At 42.9% G+C, this 26,316-nt stretch overlaps 3 protein-coding genes and 2 pseudogenes across 12 annotated transcripts in view; 3 read left to right on the top strand and 2 right to left on the bottom strand.

Moving 5' to 3' along the window:
• Positions 1-16,813, bottom strand: part of STXBP4 (syntaxin binding protein 4) — a 171,129-nt gene extending 154,316 nt beyond the window's left edge. For 3 of the 6 annotated variants that reach the window (XM_066263992.1, XM_066263995.1, XM_066263997.1), the window contains exons 1-4: positions 16,717-16,791; positions 5,650-5,726; positions 4,623-4,753; positions 1,511-1,643 (exon numbers count right to left, since the gene is read on the bottom strand). In XM_066263992.1, the coding sequence (XP_066120089.1) occupies positions 1,511-1,643; positions 4,623-4,693 (204 nt within the window). In that variant the 5' untranslated portion in view covers positions 4,694-4,753; positions 5,650-5,726; positions 16,717-16,791. Of the gene's footprint in view, positions 1-1,510; positions 1,644-4,622; positions 4,754-5,649; positions 5,727-15,141; positions 15,153-16,716 lie in introns of those variants that run through there. The other 3 variants (XM_066263993.1, XM_066263996.1, XM_066263994.1) reach the window with 3 other exon arrangements.
• Positions 6,876-9,981, top strand: LOC136322681 (vacuolar protein sorting-associated protein 29 pseudogene; annotated as a pseudogene).
• On the top strand, positions 14,165-15,583 carry LOC136327133 (Y-box-binding protein 3 pseudogene; annotated as a pseudogene).
• A 32-nt stretch (positions 16,814-16,845) lies between the features above and the next one.
• On the top strand, positions 16,846-23,267 carry COX11 (cytochrome c oxidase copper chaperone COX11). Of its 2 annotated transcripts, none has more exons than XM_066264002.1 (4): positions 16,846-17,242; positions 20,212-20,367; positions 21,825-21,950; positions 22,336-23,267. In XM_066264002.1, the coding sequence occupies exons 1-4, from the start codon at positions 16,883-16,885 to the stop codon at positions 22,516-22,518; spliced, it is 825 nt and encodes a 274-aa protein (XP_066120099.1). In that variant the 5' UTR covers positions 16,846-16,882; the 3' UTR covers positions 22,519-23,267. The 2 variants fall into 2 exon arrangements, with proteins under 2 accessions (XP_066120099.1, XP_066120100.1); XM_066264003.1 differs by having other exon boundaries at positions 22,287-22,420.
• Positions 22,647-26,316, bottom strand: part of TOM1L1 (target of myb1 like 1 membrane trafficking protein) — a 56,527-nt gene continuing 52,857 nt past the window's right edge. For 3 of the 4 annotated variants that reach the window (XM_066263998.1, XM_066264000.1, XM_066264001.1), the window contains 2 exons: positions 24,526-24,590; positions 22,647-23,925 (listed from right to left, as the gene is read on the bottom strand). In XM_066263998.1, the coding sequence (XP_066120095.1) occupies positions 24,527-24,590 (64 nt within the window). In that variant the 3' untranslated portion in view covers positions 22,647-23,925; position 24,526. Of the gene's footprint in view, positions 24,591-26,316 lie in introns of all 4 variants that reach the window. The other variant, XM_066263999.1, reaches the window with a different exon arrangement.

Below are 26,316 nucleotides of genomic sequence, written 5' to 3'. Positions count from 1 at the left end.
AGAGAGAGAAGGCAAAGGGGGAGGGGTAGAGAAGCAGATGGGTATTTCTCCTGTGTGCCCTGACTGGGAATCAAAGCTGAGACATCCACATGCTGGGCCAACGTTCTACTGCTGAGCCAACTGACCAGGGCCAATAATTTAAATTCTACAGCCAAATTTTGTATCATTATAATATCACAAACTTATTGTATAATACAATTCATGTATTTGAAAGACACCTTATTATCTCAAAAAGCCCCAAACAAAATTATTTCTATCATTTTGGAAGTTACTAGTAAAGCTGATGTTTTCCTAACAAAAAAAAAAATCCAGTAGAATAGATAACCTGCTTGCTAAACAAGTATTTGGGGTGGGAATGGGGATAAGATTAGGACTGTTTATTCAATCAAAACAAGCAGAGTAAGAAAACAACAATAGAAACAAACCTAACGATAAGAGAATCATTTTTCATACTACACATCTTGGTATTAATAGAAGAGTTTATTAAACTCTTTATATCCCATATATTTCCAAAAAGCACTGAAGGCAGTTTTGAATAAAAGATATATATAATCACATTAGTAAAATAAAAATAGCAAATAAAATCCAATAAATGAAAATGCAGACACAGGAACCCACTTGTGAGCGAAGTTGCTGGCTTTAGATCTGGGTCTGAACTTCCAGCAACCAGAGGATAAAGGGACTCATCATTTACGTATTTCTCACATTGAACAGGAGAGTAAGACTTCCTGATTACTAAAAAAGGACATTTTCTGTTCTTAATTCTAAGTCTAATTTCTCAGGTGGGCAACTAATTAGTGAAACAATTAACAAACAACAAGAATTATAGTAAATTCTGAAATGAATGAATTTTATTGCTGAGTGGGTTTTTTTTAATTTCTATTTTTAATTTATTTGGTTGACATGGTTTTAAGTGTCCCACTCAATAAAACCCCCTCAACCCCCCACACTGTACCCTTCATGTCGCACGCAGTCTTTTTTCGTTCCCATTCCACCCCTTTTGTCTCCCCTCCCCCTCCCTCCATTCCCCCTTTCCCTCTGGGACTTGCTGCCCCATTGTCTGTATCTATGTATCTGCTCAGTGTTTTTGTTTTCTCTGTTTTGCATTTAGGAGAGGCTAGAGGAATAGAGTTCAAGGTTAAGCGATTCATCTTAATCCAAACTCAGAGCAGTGGATAGATTACATGTCTTCAAATATAATTTCTCTCAACCGAAAATAGGGTAAGAGTTGAACAGCATATAATTAAAAATATATACCCTTGAGTTAGAACTTGAAGTCTGTTATTTTCACATTTATTTCATATTCATTCATTGGGTTAAAGCTCTTTGAAGGTCAAGCTCTGTTTTCCAGTTCCTTTGTATCTTTCACTGAGAAATGGTCAGGGTGGACATTCAGCTAATACTAAAAACATGCTAATGAAATAGGAAAACAAACCTCGTTCCTAGTGGACTGGGGTTTTTTTGGGGGGGAGGGGAGTTGGTGAAGGATTATTTTTATTTTCATTTTTACCTTATAACAGTCTCCACCAGGAATGATTTCCTGAATATACACAAAGGGACCTTCATTCCGGTTAATTCCTCCGAGGACCCTCAGACCCAGGCCTGTTTCCTTGGTAACTGTAATCATCTGAAAGGCAGGGTCCCTAAGAGAAAGTAAATTACCACTCACAGGTTAGCCTGGAGATCCTCCCTTTTCTTCAAACTACTTGTTAAATCAAACTCTTAGCTCTAGATAACTCCAAGTACTCAGTATATACTAGCAACTCCATTTTAAAAAGTATGGTGATACAAAAGCAATCAAATAGATTTTCTTACCTGTATTTTTCATTTTCTCTACGAAACAACCAAACTATAAAAGAAATTACAACAATAATGCTTATTTCTTTGGAGAGCAAAGAAAAAATACTTTAAAAATATTATTGAGATAAACTTAAACATTTATTTAAAGTGACAGAAAAGATTTGCTTTTATTGATTTTTAGACTACATTGAAGAATTCCAGTAGTAAATATTTTAAATGAGTTACATCAGTGACTTTAAAAGACAGGTCTGTGGTCATTAAAGCAAAATCCTACAACCTCCATTTGAGTTGCAAAAAAAAAAAAAGTTTATCCCATGAATTTGGAAAGAGTATCTGCTTGGTACAAAGCACTTGCTCTCGGTGGCATCTCTGTCAGATGGAAGAGCAGTGCACTAGAAAAGAACTTGTCAAAAGAATCCTGTGAAAGGTATACCCTCAAGTTATATTTTTGAACACTCTGGTCGGAGCATTGACTGGTACTGGTTAATAAATAAGGCCTAGGGCTGCCTGCTTATCTATTATGTACTGGGTATGGTGCTAAATAATACACAGACATTATGCCACTCAATTTAGTATTTATAAAATCCCTAAGGTTATTACCCCCGTTTTTCTTTTTTCTTTTCTTTTTTTTTTTTTTGTATTTTTCTGAAGCTGGAAACGGGGAGAGACAGTCAGACAGACTCCCGCATGCGCCCGACCGGGATCCACCCAGCGATGCTCTGCCCACCAGGGGCCGATGCTCTGCCCCTCCGGGGCATTGCTTTGCTGCAACCAGAGCCACTCTAGCGCCTGGGGCAGAGGCCAAGGAGCCATCCCCAGCGCCCGGGCCATCTATGCTCCAATGGAGCCTTGGCTGCGGGAGGGGAAGAGAGAGACAGAGAGGAAGGAGGGTGGGGGGTGGAGAAGTAAATGGGCACTTCTCCTATGTGCCCTGGCCGGGAATCGAACCCGGGTCCCCCACACGCCAGGCCGACGCTCTACCGCTGAGCCAACCGGCCAGGACCCGTTTTTCTAAAGTAAGCAGAATCTGAGAGGGTTAACTCAGTGGCCTGTGGTTACAAAACCAGAGAACAGAAACGCGAATCCCCTCCGTCTGATGCCAGAGGCACAACGTGCTAGGATGAGCTTCAGGGCTGTGCCAATGCCACCGCCGAATAGAGGACCTGCAGGTACCCTCGAACATCTCACGAACTGAAGCTGCTATTAAAACAATTATTTCCTGGCCCTGGCTGGGTGCCTCAGTGAATAGAGCGTCATCCTGGTGCACCGAGGTCAGAGGTTTGGTCCCTGGTCAGGGCACATACAAGAAGCAGTCAATGAGTGCACAACTCAATGGAACAATGACTTGGCGCTTCTCTCTCTCTCTCTCTCTTCCCTTCCCTCTCTTTTTCTCTCTCTCTCCCTTCCTCTCCTTCTCTCTTTCTCTCCCTATCTGTCAAATCAATGGAAAAATTAAATAATTTTTAAAAATAAAAATTAATATAAAACAATTATTTACTACATATGCTACAGTGGATTATAGCTTTTAGAAAAAGCTCTCTTAGTTTCTGACATAAAAATTCCCCTAAAAAGGGAATTGGGTAATCTATAAATTTACACTCTACTCTAACAATCCCATTTTTCAGAATCTATACCAAAGTTACTCTGGCAAAAAATACAACATGACTTGACCCTTTTGATCTTGGCATAATTTATAACCACCAAAAATAGCAAACAATTTCAATGCCCGTCACTAACGTACTGGCTGAATAAACGATGGTACATCCACATAACAGAATGCATACAGTTAGAAAAAAGTACAAGAGGCTCTTTATAAACTGATATGAAGTGACCACCAGAATATAATTTTAAATGAAAATAAAAATGGCGCCCTGGCCAGATAGCTCAGTTGGTTAGAACATCGACCCAGAGCTCAGAGGTTGCCAGTTTGATCCCTGGTCAGGGCACATACAGGAATAGCTCAATGTTCCTCTCTCTCTCTTTCCCTGCCTCATTCCAAAAAATAAAAAAAGGCAAGGTCAGAACAGTATATACAATTTTGTTAGAAATATGCTTGCGACAGGAGCCTGGGAGCTGGAGCCTAGGTGTTTGGGGACATCTTACTTCAGTCCTATGACTCTTTCTTATGGGCTTGAGTGGCACTAAGGACAGTAGTTTAGAAAAGCTCTGTGCTGTCCCAGAGAGTCAAGCTGTTCAGCACCAAGACGTGAAGCTCTTTGCACACCACACAGCCAGGCTGCCTAGTGTCCCGTGGAGACTGTGCCTTTCCGGTGCCCCCAGGAGGAAGCGTCACAGAAAGACCCTGAGCTCAGCTGGCCCGACACCCTTCTCCACAGAAGCCCCGTAAACCTGAGTCAAAGAGCTGGGATACACCTGTGGACTCTGTAAGCAAGAGCAGATGTCTAATGCATAGTCGAACCTTGTACAGAATAAGTCGCTTTGAGAAAAACAACACCACATAACTATGTATGTACATACACACACACACATGTATATAACATTTATGTATATGTATATTTACTTATTTATGCAAAAGGAAGCATAGAGAAACATCCCAAGAATAAAAATGACCATCTGTGGGAGGAATGAGGGCACCAGTGAAGGACAAGGGCGGAAGCAGAACAGATACTGTTGCAGACCTCGTCATATAGAAAAGAGAATGCAGACTTTGAAAGTGATTACTAATCAACTTCTTCTTATCGCTGTCCTCGACCACAGGTTGTTAGCTGCATAAAACTTTCCACCAGTCATTCATTCACTAATAGTCTATGTATTTCAAACTATGACAGTTCGAAACGTACTGAACTGAATTTATCACTCACTTTTCAATCGGACCTGCGGGCACTAGAGCAGATGTGATTTCATTCATGGTTTCACCCCAGGAGCCTTGCATTTAACAGCCGTGCCAATGAAAACCTTGATGCAGAGTCTACAAATTCTTCTTTTCCTACGACTGGGGAAGTAGAAAACAAAGTCATGTTTTAGAACAGTCAAATTTGCTTCAAACTTTGCATATAAACATGACAGACACTTTGCACATAAACAACATGTGACGGTATATAGGGTATATAGATGTTAGATGTACTCTGTTTGGGGCTATGTCATTTAGTCATTGCTCATAGTATCTGCGAAATGTAAAGAGAGTTCTGTAGATAGACAGATAAAGGTATACTAATATGACTATATCATTATCAACATCTGTATCTATAAGAAACCTGCATTTTCTCACAGAGCTGAAGAATACAGGTAAGCTTTGGTAACCATTATAGCTTCTTCCGTTAGCAAGCTTAAAAAGCACATAATGAAAGACTGAGGGAAATGTCGCTGTGAGGACAGGCCAGGATGTTTACAGTCAGAATGTCTGCAAAATAATTATACAATTCGCATGACCAGGTAGTGGCGCAGTGTATAAAGTGCTGGCCTGGGATGCTGAGGACCCAGGTTCAAAACCCTGAGGTCACTGGCTTGAGTATGGGCTCATCCAGCTTGAGCACAGGGTCACTGGCTTGAGCGTGGGGTCATAGACATGACCCCATGGTTGCTGGCTTGAGCTCAGAGGTCACTGGCTTGAAGCTCAAGGTCATTGGCTTGAGCAAGGGTTCACTGGCTCAGCTGGAGCCCACCCACTTCCTTCACCCCTGTCAAGGCACATATGAGAAAGCAATCAATGAACAACTAAAGTGCTACAACTACCAGTTGATGCTTCTCATCTCTCCTTTCCTGTCTGTCTGTTCCTATCTGTCCTCCTGTCTCTCTGTCTCTCTCTCGCAAAATAATAATAATAATAATAATAATAATAATAATAACACCATACACTGTTGAAGAAAATAGAAATTCCTATTGTCTTACCAACTATCTCGAGGGACCTCCTACAGATCCTAGATTACTCAGACTCATATTACTCTGCAAGCTTCTTCAATATTCTCCTATCAAAAGAAAAAAATTATTTTAATGTCCCTTATAGCTCCACTGTGCAAATTAGAATAGTGGTTACATTTAATTAAAAAAAACAATATCTGAATAGAGACTTACCACCTCTGCATAAGAAATATGAATAAAATATACAAACTTAAAGCTAAAAAAATATTAGGGTCATTTAGGACAACCCTCTTATTAAAGAAATGAGTAGCCAGAGTCACAGAGATTGTATCCTTCCCCCACACAAACAAGAAATAGTCAATGGTTGTTTTCCCAGCTGGAATTCTGGCTGCAGGACCTGGCACGTGCACCTTGACATCAGATACACCTGGGTTCCGATCTGACTGCTAGGCTTTTCTGAACCTGGTTCTTCATAGGTATAGTAGGCAATAGTGATGGTTTTCCAAATGAATATACATGTCAAGACTTACCAGATTGTTTCATTTTAAATGTGTTGTAAATCAATTATATCTTAATAAAGTCAAACTTTTTAATTTTTTTTTTAGCAAGAGAGAGACAGACAGACAGGGACCGGACCGAAAGACAGGAAGGGAAAGAGATGAAAGCATCAACTCCCAGTTGCATCACTTTAGCTGTTTATTGATTGCTTCTCACACGTGCCTTGCCCCGGGGACTCAGGCTGAGCCAGTGGGCCCTTGCACAAGACAGAGACTTTGGCCTCGAGCCAGCAGCCTTTGGGCTCAGGCTAGCAACCATGGGCTCATGTCTAGGATCCCACACTCCAGCTAGTGACCCTGAGCTCAAGCTGGTGAGCCGGCACTCAAGCCAGCGACATGGAGGTTTCAAACTTAGGTCTTCAGCATCACAGGCTGATGCTCTATCCACAGCACCACTGCCTGGTCAAGGCAATAAAATCAGATTTTTTAAAAATCTGATTTTCAGTTAAAAATGGCAGCCTGACCTCGGCTTATATCTGTGTACCCTCAAAAAAGCCCACTAAAATGAGAGTAAAGGGTTACAAACAGTATAAACTCACAATGCGAATGAATAACTGGAAGAATTAATTCCAGTATTTAATGTTAATTTCACCTGTAATTGTTCAGCTTAAAAAGAGAAAGAAAAAAAACCCAACTTTGGAATTCTCCTTGCCCCTGCTTTTATATTTGAAAGCGCACTGGGCGGAGCCCAGTGACAGGATGTTGGTGTTGGTATCAGGAGACCTGCACATCCCACACAGCTGCAAGAGTTTGCTGGCTAAGTTCAAATCCTGCTGTTACCAGGAGAGCCAGCTCATTCTCTGCACTGGCAAGCTTTGCACCAAAGAGAGTTTAACTAGCTCAAGCCTCTGGCCGGTAATGTTCAGATTCTGAGAGAAGACTTTGATAAGAATCTGAATTATCCCAAGCAGAAAGTCATGACTGCTGGGCAGATCAAAATTGGTCTGATCCATGGACATCAGATTATTCCGTGGGGAGATATAGCCAGCCTAGCCCTGTTGCAGGGCACATTTGAACCATCTGAGCATGAAAATAAATTCTATACTAACCCAGGTCCTGCCAGGATCATATAATGCCTTGGAAACCAACATGTTTTCTTCCCTTGTGTTGATGGATATTCAGTTTTCTACAGTTGTCACTTATGTGTATTAGATAATTAGAGATGACCTCCAAGTAGAACCAATAGAATATCGAAAATCTTCAAGCCAGCCCTGTCTTGATATTTCTGTTGAGGTTTTTTTTTTTTCTTTTAAATTTTTTTTAAATGTTTAAGAGCCACAAAATTGTATCACTTTTATAATATTTTGCAGTAACATACATTGTCTTCTGTTAATACAATGTTCTAAGCTTCTTGTAAACTATAAGAATTTATAAAGTATATGATTTCTATAAAAAAAACAAAGTCTACCCCACAGTAAATGGTCATATGTTAAAAAACAATTCATCCTTGTAAATACCTTTAAAGTTGATATTTGAAACTTTTTTGCAAAAGTAACGCATAAGGAAAAAGAATCTGAACTTTCTTGTGTGCATTTTTCTCTTCTCCTATAGTCAAGTTACCTTTCATTAAGAAAAGAAAAGAGAAAAGAAAAGGAAAAGAAAGAATCCTGCTTCAGGGCCTGACCTGTGGTGGCGCAGTGGGATAAAGCGTCGACCTGGAACACTGAGGTTGCTGGTTCGAAACCCTGGGCTTGCCTGGTCAAGGCACATATGGGAGTTGATGCTTCCTGCTCCTCCCCCTTCTCTCTCTCTCTCTTTCTCTATCTCTCTTTTCCCTCTCTCTAAAAATCAATCAATAAATAAAAAATTAAAAAAACCTTCTCCTTGAAAAAAAAAAAGAATCCTGCTTCAGGAAGAGCACTGGTCTGGAAGTTCAGGTGTCCGAGTCCGAGTTCCATTTCCGCTGCCCAGTAGCCACGTGACTTTCAGCGGCCACGCAGAGACTCTGCTGCCCAGTTTCTTTCTTTCTTTTTTCTTTTCATTTTTTTTGTATTTTTCTGAAGTTGGAAACAGGGAGGCAGTCAGACAGACTCCCGCATGTGCCCGACCGGGATCCACCCAGCATGCCCACCAGGGGGCGATGCTCTGCCCATCTGGGGCGTTGCTCTGCTGCAACCAGAGCCATTCTAGCACCTGAGGCAGAGGCCACAGAGCCATCCTCAGCACCCGGGCCATCTTTGCTCTAGTAGAGCCGTGGCTGCGGGAGGGGAAGAGAGAGACAGAGGGGAAGGAGAGGGGGAGGGGTGGAGAAGCAGATGAACGCTTCTCCTGTGTGCCCTGGCCGGGAATCGAACCTGGGACTCCTGCACGCCAGGCTGACTCTCTACCACTGAACCAACCGGCCAGGGCCTTGCCCAGTTTCTTCATGTGTAGAATGACAAGGTCATTCATAAAATGGTGTGGAAAGGTTCTTTCGGCTCTATAGATCAAAAAATTCTATTCCAGGTGTATTAAATTATAAGTTCCCCAGTTTTTTGGGTTTTTTTATTTATTTTGTGACGAGAGGATTTTCTCTTTAAATATCTTTTTAAAACCTCTAACATCAGTCTACTCCATGAATGGAATGAGGTAGCCTACTATCAGGGCATCAGGGAGGAATCTGAGGGGAAAAAAGAGTACTTGTGCAGTGACATTTCACATTAAGGGAGGAGTAGGGCATGCTGGTGTTGGTAACCAGTTGATCATCTGTGTGGATTCTGTGGCTGATTAGTTAGAAACACCTCCTATTTATAGATTCACTGGAAGTAATATTAAAAATGTAAATATTGCTTGTTGTAAAGCTAGACATATAGATTCAGAATTATACTTGAAAAGACAAAAAAACCCAGGTCTTTAGAAATTGGTAATTTGCCTGGCCAGGCGGTGGCGCAGTGGATAGAGTGTCAGACTGGGATGTGGAGGACCCAGGTTCGAAACCCAGAGGTTGTCAGCTTGAGCGCAGGCTCATCTGGCTTGAGCGCGGAGTCACAGGCTTGAGCGTGGGATCATAGACATGACCCCATGGTCACTGGCTTGAAGCTCAAGATCGCTGGCTTGAGGCCAAGGTCACAGGATTAAGCAAGGGGTCACTCGCTCTGCTGCAGCCCCCCAGTCAAGGCACATATGAGAGAGCAATCAATAAACAACTAAGGAGACTAAGGAGCCACAATGAAGAATTGATGCTTCCCATCTCTCTGCTTTCTCGTCTGTCCCTATCTGTCCCTCTCACACAAAAAAAGAAATCGGTGATTTGAACACTTCATAATATCAAAAATTCTTCCAGATAGCATTAGCTATTTATATAATGCTACAATTGTTGAAGAACACTGGCAAAAATCAGGAATAACTCACTTCCCTGGACTATACTTCACTTAATTGATCTTTTCTTTCCCCCATTGATGTGAGAGGGGGTGTGGGTGGAGGTGGAGAGAGACAGAGCATCAACTGGTTGTTCCACTTGGCTGTGCACTCATTGGATGCTTCTCCCACATGCCCTGACCGAGAATGGAACCCATGACCTCAGCATGCAGGGACAACACTCTATCCAAGGAGCCGCCTAGCCAGGACCCTTAATTGATCTAACACTCTATCCAAGGAGCCACCTAGCCAGGACCCTTAATTGATCTATTTTAAATGACATTCAAGTTTCAGGAAATCAAGATATAAGAGATCAAAGGATCCTTTTACCACATTGTTTTATGTTTTTTTAAACTTTACTTTATTCTGTACCCAAAGGCAATTTTCTCGCTACTTGTGCATTTTTTCCTTTCAGGAATCTAAACAGTTCAGGAATGCTTGCTCCCCTGTCTTGTTGATGGAAACATAGCATCTGGCCGTAACACACAGCCCCACCCTGTGGAAATACCAGAAAGTTTCAAAGGAGTCCGAGGCTACTTGAAACACGAGATCTTCCTCAGAGCAACAGCTCACTGCTCTCAGAAGTTTCCTTGGACTGTCTGCCTGACTCCTCTCTGCTTGCCACATTCATGCACTCGCCCACCAGACATTTACTCAGCACAGGCATGTGTTATTACAACTGAACAACCTGAGGTCCTTGCTTTTACAGTATTTCCATTCTAGTGTTGGGAGAAAAACAATTAAAAAAAAAGGGAACTAGCAAAATGAAATAATTTCTAGATACCAATAGGTGATATGATCAAATATGATTGGACAGAGGAGTGCCAATTTAGATTGGCTAGTGGTGTTTCAGCCAAGCTCCAAATAATAGGTCAGTCAGGAGAAAAACTGAGGGACAATGTATTCTAGGAAGAGAAAAGGTCTCAAGGCAGCAAAATAAATGTGGGAATTAAAAAAAATTTTTTTTTTTAGTGAAAGGAGGAGAGACAGAGAGACTCCCACATGTGCCCTGACAGGGATCCACCTGGCAAGCCCACTAGGGGGCAATGCCCATCTGGGGCCATTGCTCCCACAGCAACAGAGTCATGGCTGCAGGAGGGCGAGAGAGAGAGAGAGAGAGAGAGAGAGAGAGAGAGAGAGAGAGAAAGAGAGAGAGAGAAAGGGGAGGGCTGGAGAAGCAGATAGTCACTTCTGTGTACTCTGACCGAAAATCAAACTGGGGACATCCACATGCTGGGCTGATGCCCTACCACTGAGTAAACTGGCCAGGGCCTAAATCTGGGATCTTTACAGACAGAAAGAAGTGTGGCCAGAGCATGGTGAATGCAAGCAGAGATAGACTGGAGATGAAGGTGGAGAAGTAGGCAGGGTCTAGATTAACGAGGGTCTTATGGGTCATGGAAAGGAGTTTGGATTTTTGCTTCATCTTATTGCATACAACCTGACCTTCTCAGGAGACCTGAATTTGCCTTTTTATTCCTTCCCATTAACCTCTGTTTATTCCATACAGGTTGTCTGTGCTTTAGCCAGAATTACATAAGAATATCAATCAGCCTGACCAGGTGGTGGTGCAGTGGATAAAGTGTCGGACTGGGATGCAAAAGACCCAGGTTCAAGACCTCGATGTCACCAGCTTGAGTGTGGGCTCATCTGGGTTGAGCAAAGCTCATCAGCTTGGACCCAAGGTCACTGGCTTGAGCAAGGGGTCACTCGGTCTGCTGAAGGCCCGCGGTCAAGGCACATATGAGAAAGCAATTAATGAACAACTAAGGTGTCACAATGAAAAACTGATGATTGATGCTTCTTGTCTCTCTCCATTCCTGTCTGTCTATCCTTATCTATCCCTCTCTCTGACTCTCTATCTCTGTAAAAAAAAAAGAAAGAAAAAAAGAATATGAATCAGTTAGTTCATTTAGGATATAATATGTATATTGAGGCCAGTACAAAAGGAAAATACAAGGCCCCCTGTTTTAAAGAAAAACATTATTCCAAGATGCTGACAACAGAGCATTAAACCACTTTGTACTGGGCCCAACTAAGCCAGGGGCCCTTTTTAAAACAGCCTTGTACAGCTGCATAGGTCATACACCCATGAAGCTGACTTTGATCTTGATAAACGTTAATTGAAAAAAAAAAAATGCCTTCTACTGAGGAATGAATTCTGTTTTCATTTTATCTTATCTATCCATCATATAAACTTATCCAAAATTTTTTAACTGGAGTAGACCCTGAGACATGTGGCTTAAAGGAAGACGCCGGGAATTACAAACTAGGCTGTCAAGACTTACGGAGGCTCCTTCATGCTGTCAGTGTGAACTATTTTAATTGGGAAACAGCACTGGTCTAGCCTAGTCTCAAACAAATTATACTTAACTTGTTCTTACTATTTATTCAAATGCATGGCTCTTCCTCTTTTCGATACAGAGAAAATAGTGTAATGTATTGCTACCAAATAAAGAGCTATTTGTACGGCGAGATTAATTGTTAAGTATTTCATACTGCCATATGAACCCAGTAACTTTATTAGACAGTTCAGAAATACAGCTCAGTGACTAATGTACAAAGATTTAAAGTGCAATTTCCTTAATTTATACTATCCATTTAAAATGCAAAAAAATAATCAGAAACCAAATTTTAAAAATATCACATATTTTTAATCCTTAAGTCTTCAAAAAGTCTGAAAAACAATAATCAGATAAGAAAAGATTGTGTGGCTATCAAAATTTCTTTTTTCTTTCTTTTCCACCTTCACCATTTTGCATTCCCATCCCAAAAGTGATTTGTATTAAAACAAACAAAAAACCTATTTTACCTACGATGTAAAATTAGACACAGCTAACTAGAAAGAGTTCACAGGACTAATTATTTACTGCAGAAGAATGACATTACAAATTAAAGGTCAAGTTGTAAATCTCAGTCTGGCCTCTGATATTTTAAGTTTGTAACCAACACCGGTAAGGGCAGAACTGGGTTAGACTAGCCTTGGCTTGGTTGGGGTGCTCCCATTCCATTATTTAGCATTAATTATCATAATGATTTATGCATTATCACGAGCAGACTCAGACTCACAGAAATTGCAGCCAACACTTTATTACTATCAAGATTACTGTACTTTGGAAAGAAATAGTTTCACTCACAATTACAAAACACAATAAAAAAACAGAACCCAAGACAAAGACACTGTGACTGACATTTATATGTACTACTGACTACCTTTACTACATGAAAGGGTTGCCTAAACTAGACAGATGTTGGAGGCAATGTCCTCTTGCTTTCAGTGACATTAACATTTGCATGGAGTTTGAGTCTATGCTGTCAGCAATTTAAAATATGACAGATCTTGTCCTGAAACAGCTGACAATCTGGAATAAGAACTAAGGGAGACAGAGATGAACAGGATTTTCAAACATTCTCATGGAAACAACACAAATAAATGTGTAGAATCATAGAATCTTGAGATTTGTGTGCCAGAGGAGAAAAGAGTCAGAAGGTGCTTGGATTTTATTGGCCTTGTGATCACAAGTTAATGAATTACTCACTCAAGGTGACCATCCTCAGTCACCTGGACTAGTGCAAGTGCCTACTTCTATTTTTGCCCCGCCCCCTTCCCTTTAATCCATTCTCTACCACATAAACAAGAAAAATGTGGATCAGATCGTATCACTTGTATGCTTCAAATTCACCAACAGCTTCCTATTAATTTTAGAATAAAACCCAAACCCTTGGACACAGCTTAAAAGGCTATGTTATCATTGGGCCCCTGCACACGTGCTTTGACCCGGATTCCTACCACTTTCCTCCCTGCTCTCTGTGCTCGGAACACACTGGCAGCCTTTTTTTATTTCTAATTAATTTTAATGGGGTGACATTAATAAATCAGGGTACATATGTTCAGAGAAAACATCTCCAGGTTATTCTGCCATTTAATTATGTTGCATACCCATCACCCAAAGTCAAATTGTCTTCCGTTACCTTCTATCTAGTTTTCTTTGTGCTCCTCCCCTCCCCCCTCTCCTCCCTGTCCCCCTACAAATGACCCACATATATATGAAAAGATGCTCATCTTCATTAGCTATTAGAGAGATGCAAATCAAAACTACAATGAGATACCACCTCACACCTGTTAGATTAGCTATTATCAACAAGACAGGTAATAGCAAGTGTTGGAGAGGCTGTGGAGAAAAAGGAACCCTCATCCACTGTTGGTGGGAATGTAAAGTAATACAACCATTATGGAAGAAAGTATGATAGTTTCTCAAAAAACTAAAAATAGAACTACCATATGACCCAGCAATCCCTCTACTGGCCTCCTTTTTGTTCAATGTATCTGGCTCATTCTTGCCTCTGGGCTTTTGCAGGGCTGGGAATTGTCATTGTATAGATAGTTCTTAATCATCATTTAGGACTAGGCTCCAATGTCACATCTTCAGTAAGACTTGACTTTACACCTCCTTCTCTTGATCATTTAAAAGCACACTGTTATCATCGAAGAGGGCAGCCCCAGAGCTCGAGCCTCCTCCGCGGCGAGACCCCACCCGGCCGTCCCGCTGCGGGCGGCGCCGCGACCTCCGCACCGGCCGCCGCGACCACCAGCCGCGCTCGCCTCTGATCAACCGCCGCCGAGGTGCCCGAGAGAGAGCAAAGGAGGCGGGATGAGCGGGGCGGCCGAGGCGGCGGCCACCTCCATCACCCTGCCGCACGCTCCGGGGGAGGCGGCCGCCGCGGTCCCCCAGGACCCTGCAGCCAAGCGCCCCGTGGGCGGCGGCGCGACCTAGGCCCGGGCCCCAGCGCCGCCGCCCTGGTCACAGGAAGTCCCCGTGGCCCACTGGCCCCGCCCCCTCAGCCCCCGCGGGCTGGAAAGACGCGGAGAACGCAGTTCTCGCCACCAGAGTCCTAGGCACTGTCAACTGGTTCAAAGGCAGATATGGGTATGGATTTATAAATCGAAATGACACCCAAGAGCATGTGTTTGTACATCAGACTGCCATCAAGACCACCACCCACGGAAATATCTGCACGGGGCGGGAGATGGGGAAGCGGTAGCGTCTGATGCGGGTGGAGGAGAGGAGGGAGACGAAGCAGCCAGCGTGACCGCCCCAGCCCGAGGCCCCGTGGACGGGAGCCGCTACGCTGCCTACCAGCGCCCTTACAGACGTGGCTACTACAGCACACGCCAGACACCTCCCCGCAGAGCTGGTGAGATTGGAGAGATGAAGGATGGGGTCCCAGAGGGAGCTCAACTCCAGGGACCGGGTCGCCGAAATCCAACTAATCTTTCACGGTACCGCAGGGGACCTCCTCGCCCACGACCTGCCGCAGCTGCAGGAGAGGCGGACATACAGAGAATCAATAAGAGGCCAGTGGTCCAAACCAGCCATCAACTCGCCTTGGTGGATACCAGCGCCCCTACAACTATTGGTGTCATCCCCTTCCTCCTAATGCCCCTTCACAAGATGGCAAAGAGACCAAGGCAGGGAAGCCCCGTGGAAGAGCCCTGCCCTGGACACCCAACAGAGAGAGCAGTGCTGAGTGTAACACCTGGCTCCTCAGGCCCCTTCACCACTGGCAGGTGACCTACATGATTAATGACCATTCCAACAAGAAAGCAAAAAGCAGACCACGACCTTACCAACACCAAAGGCACATCCAAGCAAGAAAGTGGAAGACTTTAATCCCCAAGATGTAGACATTGGAAAGTTTACGATTATTGTTGTTGAAAAAAGTATAAAAAGATAATGTCAGCTAACTTTTCCAGCAATTTTTCCAGGAATGCCTGCACAGAAGACAAGAGCGTAACCTCCCTTTTCAGCAACCACTAGGTAGTTTTGTTTTTTCCTGTTTTGGTCATATTAATTGAAATATGAAATATTCATACCCCATGGGAAGAACCCCAACCCAGGAAATCTGAACTCTATAGTAAATGCCTTTTTTCCCTCATTTTGGATGCTGGTGCCACAGTTCCAAGTGTCATGATTTAAAAAGAAATTTTATGCCCTTCTTACTTCTCGGATGAAGGGAGGATAACATTTTGGCTTTCTTAGGTGGCTCTCTTTGAAAATGTGCAGCATGAAGTTCCTTAAAATAAAAATTTTACTCTTGAAAGAAAAAAAAAATCACACTATTTTATTCCATTGTCTTCACTGTACAGATTCTTAGTGAAATTCCCTTATTTACGTACCTATTATTTGATTATATTCTGAGCTATCAGAAGAAAGTACTCGCCATTACAAAAGTGATCTGGTTTGCCTTTCTCTGTCCTGTAGCTCCCGTACGTTGAACAAGGTCTGGCCCACAGTATGAGTGAGATAAAAGAAATGTTGAATATCTTAAAATCATGTCACTTCTCAGGCAGCTCTGGCCATCAGAAAGAAAGCCTAACATTTACTAATTTCTGACTATGTCTCAGGCACTGTGAAACTCACTTTACATGCATATTCTGACTATTATAACTCTCATTTTATAAATAAGGTCAAGTCTCAGATCAAATAACTGGCCTGAGGACATAAAGCCAAAGTGAAGACACGGGTCTGAACCCAGACCTAACCTCTGAATCTGATCGCTTAACCACTAAACGTTCCTAGGAGGATGCTTCCTTCCATTGCAGCAAAATCGGCTCTGCGTTCCCCCCGCACCCCCCGCCCCGATCCTAGTTTGTCCTAGGGGATGACTGAAGAAGACTCCTACATCCCCAACACGTGTCCTTTCCAAAATGAACATGCCCATTTCCTCCAGTCCTCCCTTAAGTGGTCCTCATATCCTGGTCACTCTCCTCGAAACAAACTTCCGATTGAAAGCGAATCTCCCGCTCCGCAAGCGGTGATTTTCACCGGGCAAGTAGTTAAGGGGCATCAGAGCCGTGGAAGCCGATTCCCAGGGGCTGAGAAAATGCACATGTGAGTGTTCAAGTGCGCTGCGATTAGTTAGCAGAGGAAGGTTTCCTAGGACAGGCGGAGCTCAGATCTAGGGCAATAAGTAGCAGGCGGGCGGCCAGAGTACCCCAGGTACAAGGACCGCGGGACAACGGCCGCTGGGGGCCGCTAGGTCGAGACAAAGGCTGATGGAGTTCAGGAAGATCAGAGACACAAACCCAAGTGATGATGAATGCACGCCGAGAAATGAAAGGCTTTTCCCTAAAAGTAAGCTAAGTAGGTACCGAAGGGAAGCAAAGTGGGAGGAACAGTCCTGAAGCAAAACGCGAACTTACCCGTAACCTGGCAACCCGGCCTCCGTAGCTCGACTTCAAGTGTAGCCTCCCGAAAGAGCCTGGTAGCCAAGGCAGCGACAGGCTCAACTCAGATATCGCGTGATAGAGTAGAGCTCGCGAGACCTTACCTCCCGCTGCTGACAGGCGGGCGTTCTTTCCCGGAGCTATGGGAGGGCTCTGGCGTCCGGAATGGAGGCGCGTCGCTTTTTGTGGCTGGCGCTGGAGGCCCCCTGGGCCCCCTTCCAGCTTCGCGGGGACTGGGAGGGTAGAGCAGTGTCTCAGGCCGGGGAAGAGTGGGGCAGGGGGTGCTGAGAGGGGGCTGGGGACATGGGGGCGTCCGAGCCTGGCCCGAGACCCGGCCGTGCAGCCGGCGCGGCGGCCGAAGAGCACGAACCCGTACACGCGCGCGCAGGAGGAGGAATGGCGGCGGCGGAACAAGACCGTCCTCACGTACGTGGCCGCGGTCGCCGTGGGCATGCTGGGGGCGTCCTACGCCGCCGTACCCCTTTATCGGCTCTACTGCCAGGTAGGGGCCGGCTCTGCCCGCTGGGCGGTGCGGTGTTGGCAGGGACGTCCGAGATGATCGCCCCAAAGAGGAAACGGGCTCGAAAAGGCGACTTGTCCAAGGTCACCCAAAGAGTTAGCGGCAGAGCTGCAGGTAGAAGCTAACCCTCTGTAGGGATGGTGCTTATAGCAGCCACGCTGCAAAGTGACGTGCCTGACCTACACCTCATCCTAAAGGTCCACCCACAGCCTGCACGCGGGATTCCAGCAATCGCCTCACTCCTGCTGCTCACACACATACCCGCTTTTAAAATGTGATCCACATGAACACATTCATTGCGTGGATCACATGGCTGATGTGCGAAAGTTAACCCTGGCAATGGGAATATGCTTGTTACTTGTGCTTACCTTGGGAGTAGCTTTTTATCCACGCTCAGAGGCATGAGTTAGGCCTTTAAGGACCCCACCCCCGTTAATACATAGATAAGTGCGATGTGCTTATTCTGGGCTCCCTGATAGATCAGGAGCTCGATCGTTCTCCAAGTGTGGTCCGGGATGCAGTGGTGGACCAGCAGCATCAACATCGCCTGGGGACTTGCGTGTAATTTCTTGGGCCCAACTCCTGAACTGTTGAGTCAGGAACTCAGGGGGCAGGGCCCAGCAATCTATTTTAGGAAGTCCTCTAGCTGATTTGGATGCAAACTGGTGTTTTGAGAACCACTGGGAAAGGCAAACTTCACCTATTTTTATACTATGTTCTTCTTAGTTCTTAAGTAGTAGTTTGCTGCTTTGGCTGGGCAGTAGGCTCACCAGGGTAGCTTCTTAACTAAACATGTTCGGGGCTCTTCTCCCCTCAGTCATTCTGATTAGCAGGTCAGGGTAGGGGCCAGGAATTTGTTCAAAAAACATGCCACAATTCAGAGGTACATACTGGGTTCCTCAGTAGGTGTTTGACACTTTGTTGTACATGGGAATCACCTGGTGAGCTTTTTAAAACCCTGACACCCAGATTACATCCCTAACCAATTAAATCAGAATGTTCTTGGAGTGGGAGTCAGGCGTTAGAAATAGTTTCAAGATGCCTCAGAATCTTGGATTCCTGTGGTGTTAATGCCTAGCTTACTTCCCGTGAGCTTAAGGATGTTAACTTGCCTTTATTTTTTAGAATGACTTAAACAGAAGTCAAAAGGGCGCTTAAGTCTCCTAATGTCAGCCTTTATCTGGGAAAGTGCGATCACTTGATTTCTGGAGGATGAGTGTAGATATGAATTAGTTTTCATCAGCCGCCAGCCTGGACCGTGCATGAATCACCACCAGTTGGTAGTGAAATAAGTGGAACTGAATCCCAAAAAAGGGGCATAGATCGCGGCGGATGTGGGGTGGTTTAGTCAGTTTTATTCCTCAGGGAATATTTACCAATGTCTGAAGACATTTTTTGATTGTCACAACTTGGGAGATCAGGTGGGAGGGTGCTGCTGTTACCTGGTGTGGATAGAGGCTAGGGATGCTGCTAAACGTCTGACATGAAATAGGACAACCCTCCCGCCTCCAGAAAAAGCAAAAAGAATGATCCAACCTAAAATGTCATTAGTGACTAGGTTGAGAAATCTTGCCCCAAACTGAGTGAATGACAATATTTTGTGCACACGCGAGTAAGTGCAGGGTAGAAAAATAAAAAGTTGTAATTTGTGATCTTGAACTTAAATCACAGTCTGATGTTAAGTAGTGACGTGCTCCAATGTCTTTCACTTGTGGATTCAGAACAGTAGAGGCAAAAATAAAGGGTTATATAAACCACTTAATACAGCAATCTTATTTTATGAATATGGAAAATGTAGGCCAAAGAAAGTAAGATTTATTTAGTTTTTGGAGCTAAGTAGTGGCAGAACTAGACCCGAGACCAGGACATATTTTCTGTAATCATCAGACTTACAACTTGAAACAATCTGTATTCCAAGACTACCTGTCAGAAAGAATACATTGAGGAACCTTTATTCAAATGACTCAGATTCTTCAGGAAAAGCAGTTATAGCCTAAAACTTAAGCATTATAGCCCTCTTGGGCAGAAGAATATACTTGTTCCTTAAGGATAAGGCTTGCATAGTTTTGGGTTATATCATTCAATAATCTTGCATGGCAGTTGAGTGAAGCTAGCTGAGAAGATAGCAGTACTATATTTTGCTGTGAGCCTTCCCCTAGCCTCAAATTTGGTATTTTTTTTTCCTAGTATAGTAACAGATTAATCCGGAGACCAGAATTCTGGCAACTTCATGCCTCAGGAGAGGGATGACCTGGAAGTAAAGATTGTTTTTTTAAGCATCTCCGATGATAAAGGAAGTCAGGGCAGCGAAGAGAGGGAAGAAGTGTCGTGTGCAGATTATTCGGGGGCTTTAGGGTTAGTCGATTCGGTAGCCCAAGGGATCAAGTTCTCTGAGGGATATCTGTAAAAGCTGTACTACCCCGAAAGTACAGAAAACAATGACAAAGTCCTGTCCAACATGGGAAGATCCTCACTGCTGGAGAAGAGCAGCTTACAGGAGAGACGCTACGAACTAACCGGAGCTGCCCAAGTGGTGACACGGAAAAGGACCCAACAGGAATGTGAGAAATGGAACAATTTCAATAGTTTTACCGAAGTGACAGGATTGTGGGTAAATTTTGTCTTTTAATAGTTGACATGAAATACCAGCAATAAAGTATGTTTAATGAAAAGCCAAATATTCTAAGCTGTATTAACAGTGGAGAGTCTGCTCTCTTCCAAATGAGTCATCTTTGACCATGCCACAGAACCGAGTGATTACTGAAAAAAAATAGTACTCGAACAGATACAGGCCCCTTGACACACCCAGAGTGGTAAAACCATTGTCACATAGGAGACGGTCAGTGATAGTTATAAACTTAGTTCCTGCATTGTTTTTTAAACTGTTTTTATCCAATACATGGATCGTCACCTAAAAGTAATATTGAATGTATTACACTTTTTCTTTCTAGGCGACTGGCCTGGGAGGCTCAGTAGCAGCCGGCCATGCAGCAGACCAGATCGAAAACATGGTGCCTGTTAGGGACCGCATCATTAAAGTCACCTTTAATGCAGATGTGCATGCCAGCCTCCAGTGGAACTTCCGGCCTCAGCAAACGGAAATATATGTGCGTGATTATAGCACTTACTGAAAGAGCACTTTTTTTTAAGTAATTTTCTTTTTTTTTTAAAGACTTTATTTGATTTTCCGGGGGGGGGGGGGGGGGAGGGAAAGAAGGAGATAGAGAAGAGGGAGGAGCAGGAAGCATCAACTCCCATATGTGCCTTGACCAGGCAAGCCCAGGGTTTCGAACTGGCGACCTCAGTGTTCCAGGTCAACACTTTATCCCACTGCACCACCACAGGTCAGGCTAACAGATCACTTTTTTCACTGTAAAAATTTCTTTTGTCACTTAAGCTGTTTCACAATTTAGGAAACATTCATTTAAACTTAATTTCAAAATACTGACACTCCATCACTATAATTATCTTATTCCAACAGATTACTTTTGGCAGTGCCTTACAGGTAATATAACAGAATATGCTTGAGTTACATGGTACTATAGTAAAAATCAGTTCGGAACAAAGGAAAATGTGATGTTTTTATTAGAATCGTATTAAGAGTTCACTGGGAAGTTCTCTGGTCTAATCTTGAGAGAAGTAGCTATTCTATACCATGGACTTTCCCTCAAGTATGAATGATTGGGTAGGAAAAGTGTTGAAAATCATGGTGTACAGTGAAAAGTAATTCAATCAAAATTATCACTGTTCCTTAAAACATAAATCTGAGAACCTAGGCGAAATCATACTAGTCTTATTCTACTTCAGAAGGACAGTACTTTGCAGGTTTTCTAAGGTCTTGACAAGTTTAATTGAAATTACCTCATGAATTGAGGAATAACCAGAAAAGTGTAATTCTTACTTTTATTGGAAAACCATTATTAGTGCTTTCCCAGGTTAGTAAGCATGACAGAATCTCTTCGATGATTGAGGATTTTATAGGTTATGCTTTTGAATATTAGTTCCAGTCACATAATAGTATACAAGGTATCAGTGGTTGAATTGGGACAAATGACAGAAACTGATTTTTTTTTAATCCTTCAATTTATCTGTTATTCTCTCAAATTAGTTATTTTTGGTTAATAAAAAGTTCAATTAAAAGAAAGTCTTATTCAGTTTTACTCTGGTTATGAGTTTAATTTACTCTAAGCTGAGTTTAATGTTGGTAACCTAAAAGAATTTTAATTAATTTTATATTTAGGAATGTTAAGAAATTAGGCTTGGCTTGTCCTTGAAAACATTTTAATTTGCAGATTATTGCTTGAAGACTTCAAATACTATATACAAGAAGACAGTTTATAACCATAACTAAGTATTCATGATAGAGCACCAGTTCCTCACTGATATGTACGAATACAATTGGAAAATCAGATGTTCCTGGGTAGTATGCACTATTTTGCCAACTGTAACATTAGTTTTGATTGGGTATTATTACCTGATGGATAAGAGAAATAATATGACGGACTTAGTGGGGAAGGAGCTGTGTGAGATTTAGTTTTGATCATTTATATATTTTTTTTAACAGGTAGTGCCTGGAGAGACTGCATTGGCGTTTTATAAAGCTAAGAATCCTACCGATAAGCCAGTCATCGGAATCTCTACATACAACGTAGTACCATTTGAAGCAGGACAGTACTTCAATAAGATACAGGTACAACTAAATGCGAACTATGGAATATGATAAAAGTACATAAAACCGTTTAATACTCAAGTTACTGCAGTGTTTTAGTAGATACTGATTTCTGAAAACTCATTTCTTCTAAACCTCAAACTATTTTTTTCATTGCTTGTAACGGCTGCGCAGCAGTTTAGAGCCAAATCAAATGGAAATCTGTTTTTAATATGAGAAGAATTTTTGATTCTCCATCCATCCTTAAAGCAGAACTCAGTCTGAGATAGATGCTGTTACCCTATCACAGAACTTAAAGATTGTGTTTAAAAGTGTGCCTATTAAAGCCAAGCAGAACCTCATCAGTTTCTATTACAGGTCATGGAACAGAAGTATTAATAAACGAATACCTCTCTGTAACTTCTAGTGCTTCTGTTTTGAGGAACAAAGGCTGAACCCACAAGAGGAAGTAGATATGCCAGTGTTTTTCTACATCGATCCTGAATTTGCCGAGGACCCCAGAATGGTGAATGTGGACCTCATCACTCTTTCCTACACTTTCTTCGAAGCAAAGGAGGGTCACAGGTTGCCAGTGCCGGGCTATAGTTAGGTCGGCACTAGTCGGGCTTCAAACTGGTGATTTTTGAAAAATCATGCATCTTGTCTTCTCGGAAGAGAAGTATTCTACAATGTATTCCGTTCTCTTTTATGTGTCCTATTTTAAATATTATATAGTGATGTTTACTCCGCAATTGATTTGCCCTACTTAAAAATCGAGAGAACAGCTTTTTATCATAAGAATCCACATGCCTGTTTAGAATGTATGACTGTTCAAAACCTGTTCAAAGAAACGGCTTTGTTTCTTAAATATGTAAGTATAAAATGATGGCTCAGCTTAATTCACTTTCTAAATTATTAGCACTTTGTGCTTGTAGCAATTTCTTTTTTAATGCCCGACCCAGTATTGTCTTAGGCCTTTATTGACTATATTTCTAAAACAGTTATTACTTTTTTCACTGTGTACAGTTGCTATTTTTAAAAACTCAAAATGGAAGAGGAATCATAAGCCCTCACAGTTTGCCCAAAGATGATACTCTTGATTTCAGATGTGACTGTTTCTCCTTTAAGATCCAGGGCAATTTACATTCAAAGTACTGAAAAAGTACTTCGAAATTTTAGTATCGTGGAAGTGAAATGAAATGCAAGTGTCTCCTAGGCTTCTGGTATTCCCTGTGATAATTCCAAGTCCCTGAACGTTAGACTGTCAGTGTGGGACGTGCGCAGATCACTGACTGCAGGCATTCTGCAATGAACCAACTCTGTACAAAAGATGTATTAAATTGTTTTAATAGTAATTTATCTGTCATTGTAATTTATGACATAAACAAGTACATAAATTATCCTGAATGTTTTCCAGTAGTCATTGTTCCAAATAGAAAAAGGAGGGAACATCTAGTATTAAAAAGAGTCATATTTAAAGGCAACTTGATGTGGCGTCTAGTGACCTGAAATACACACCACAAGATGAAGGTTTGTACAACTCCTAATCCTAAACATGAATAGTATTTACAAAGAAGTACAAGTTGACTTTTATATTTGACTTGAGTTGAATGAAGGCACTGGCACGTCCTCCTGAATCACAGACTTAGTTTCTCACATTTCTTGCTACATCTGTTCAGTTACTTAGTGATGACACGATCTTCGTCTCCCCATCACAGCTGCGTGATGACTTCTCCATGCAGGAAAGCCTGGGAAACACAGACGCTCTGGCCGGCCTCAGAACACTGAATGTTTCTTCTGTTGAAGTTTTAAGTGACCATATATTACAACCAAGTGCTTTTGGGATAGAGCTTGAGCTGTAAATGTAACCGGAACTGTTCCTCTTCTGTTTAAATTGCACTATTGTGGAGGAGAGTTCCACCATGGTTTGGATGCGTCTTGTCTTCTGGGCCTCAATGCTGGACCTTTTAGAGTTGCTACCCCTACTGCAGCTAGTGAGCTGGTCGCTGCCTTCCACCTGGAACGGAGAGAAGACGGTCAGCCGTCACCATCCTCTCCGGCTCTCCCCTGGCCTTGGTACCCAGCGAGCCACATGCTAGGAAGGAAGGCGGGAAGGCACCATTTCCACGGAGAGGGGAGAGTGAGGGTCACGGTAAAAAAGGGTAATGGGCTCTTAGTGGCCATGCATCCATTGATAAAGAAATGGGATGACTAGTCCAGCTGATGGAAATAACCCCGACTTATCTGGGCTAACAGCGAACGGGTTCACCAGTCCCAGCAAACGGGTGTTAACTGCGTATAACAGACAGATGTCTGATTCCAGTGCCAAGAACGTTTTATTCATCAGCTGTTCTTGTTGGCATCAATATTTCTATACATAAACCAACTTCTGCATTCCCAAGATTTATTTTTTAATTAACAAGGTCGCAAAGAGTGTATTTCATTAGTGAACAAAAAATAGTTCATTTGAATTTGATTTGGAGGAACCTATATAATGTTTCACTCATCAAAGTGTCAGACTCAGATGGCCCTTATAAAATATAAATACTAATAGAAAAAGTGATAATCACACAAATCCTGAATGTGGAATGAAGGTTGTGTAAGTTGAAGCCTTTACCTCAGGAGTCACTAGGATTTTCAGTGCCTCTGCGGTGCTGAACGTCAACTTCTTCATAAATAGGTCTGAAACAAACAAGCCACCGAGGCAAAGGGGGGGACGTCAGTTTCAAAGCACCAGCTGTTCAGGCTGTATCAGAGAATAAGAACAAAACTGCCCAGACGCTTACCATTACAGCTTTCTTAGATCCTAACGCTGCAATTGCCGTTGTCTTAAAAATGTTTATTACATAATTCATTTTCATTGTGATTTAATGAAAAATATGGCTAAATTTTGGACCATTTGCTCTCTGTTTTAAAAGAAAAATTGTTCAGCTTTTTCTGGTTTCAAAACATTTAAAAGATACATTGATTTCAGCTTTTTTTTTTTTTACAGGGACAGAGAGAATCAGAGAGAGGGATAGATAGGGACAGACAGACAGGAACGGAGAGAGATGAGAAGCATCAATCATCAGTTTTTCATTGCGACACCTTAGTTGTTCATTGATTGCTTTCTCATATGTGCCTTGACCGCGGGCCTTCAGCAGACTGAGGAACCCCTTGCTCACGCCAGCGACCTGGGGTCCAAGCTGGTGCGCTCAAGCTGGCAACCTTGGGGTCTCAAACCTGGGTCCTCTGCATCCCAGTCCGATGCTGTATCCACTGCACCACCGCCCAGTTAGGCTTGATTTCAGCTTATTTAACCTATGTTGGCCTGACCTGTGGTGGTGCAGTGGATAAAGCGTCGACCTGGAAATGCTGAGGTCACCAGTTCGAAACCCTGGGCTTGCCTGGTCAAGGCACATATGGGAGTTGATGCTTCCAGCTCCTCCCCCCCTTCTCTCTCTCTGTCTCTTTTCTCTCTCTCTCTCTCTCTTTGTCTCTCCCTCTCCTCTCTAAAATGAATAAATAAAATTTTTTTTAACCTATGTTATTCCAGTCCAAACTCCTGAGCCACCTTTAGCTTATAGATGTCATCTCTGTACTTTACATATAACATATAATAATTTTTCTGTGACATCCTTCATTCAATTCTTTATATATATGTGTGTGTTATATGTCTGTGGCTAGAAAATACATCTATAAACCTAACATTCATATACACAACATAATAACATATGGCTGAAGAAAAATCTTATAAAAACCACATCACTATGAAGGCTTGGTCATCAGAATCATGAAGCCCCAGCATGGTCTAGATATTTCAAAAAGTTTACCTGATAAATATTGTCTTCATTTTCCACAAAACTTATCTCAGCCCCCTTCACTCTCCTCAAGTCTCCGAACTCCCTCCTCTCACTCTTTGAGTCAGAAACCTCACTTCTTAATAAATGACATCCCTTGATATGGAGACTCCCTCATCTTCCCACCACAGAACCTTCAAGCCTGGTTCCCTCTGCGCCATCATCCACTTCTGTGATCCTGTGGAGCCCTGGCTTCTCAAACCCCTCCTCCAGCGCCCCCTTGCTGGACCCAGTCTGTAACCTCTCCCTGCCTGCCTGCCGCTCCACCCTCGCTCCCCTCCCCCCTCGTCCCCCTCCCCCCTCGCTCCCCTCCCCCCTCGCTTGCATTCCCAGCCCCTCCAGCATCAACAACAGTCCCTGGGTCCAAGCCTGCCCAGAGGGATCAGCTCAGTCACTCTAGCTGCCAGAACACTCCCCAGCTTCCCCTCCTGCTTCAGTTTCGGGTGTCTTCTGCCCGTACTGTCTTGTTCCTGATCAGTGCTCTGAGACCTGGCTTCTGTCCCAATCCCTCTACCAACATGGCTTTTACTACATCACCAATGATTTCCTGTTACTTAACCCACTATCTG

The sequence above is a fragment of the Saccopteryx bilineata genome, chromosome 2, assembly GCF_036850765.1.
Source record: "Saccopteryx bilineata isolate mSacBil1 chromosome 2, mSacBil1_pri_phased_curated, whole genome shotgun sequence".
NCBI classification, from domain to species: domain Eukaryota; kingdom Metazoa; phylum Chordata; class Mammalia; order Chiroptera; family Emballonuridae; genus Saccopteryx; species Saccopteryx bilineata.
Note: the sequence above shows the minus strand (reverse complement) of the source record. Positions and strands in the feature narration are given on the sequence as shown.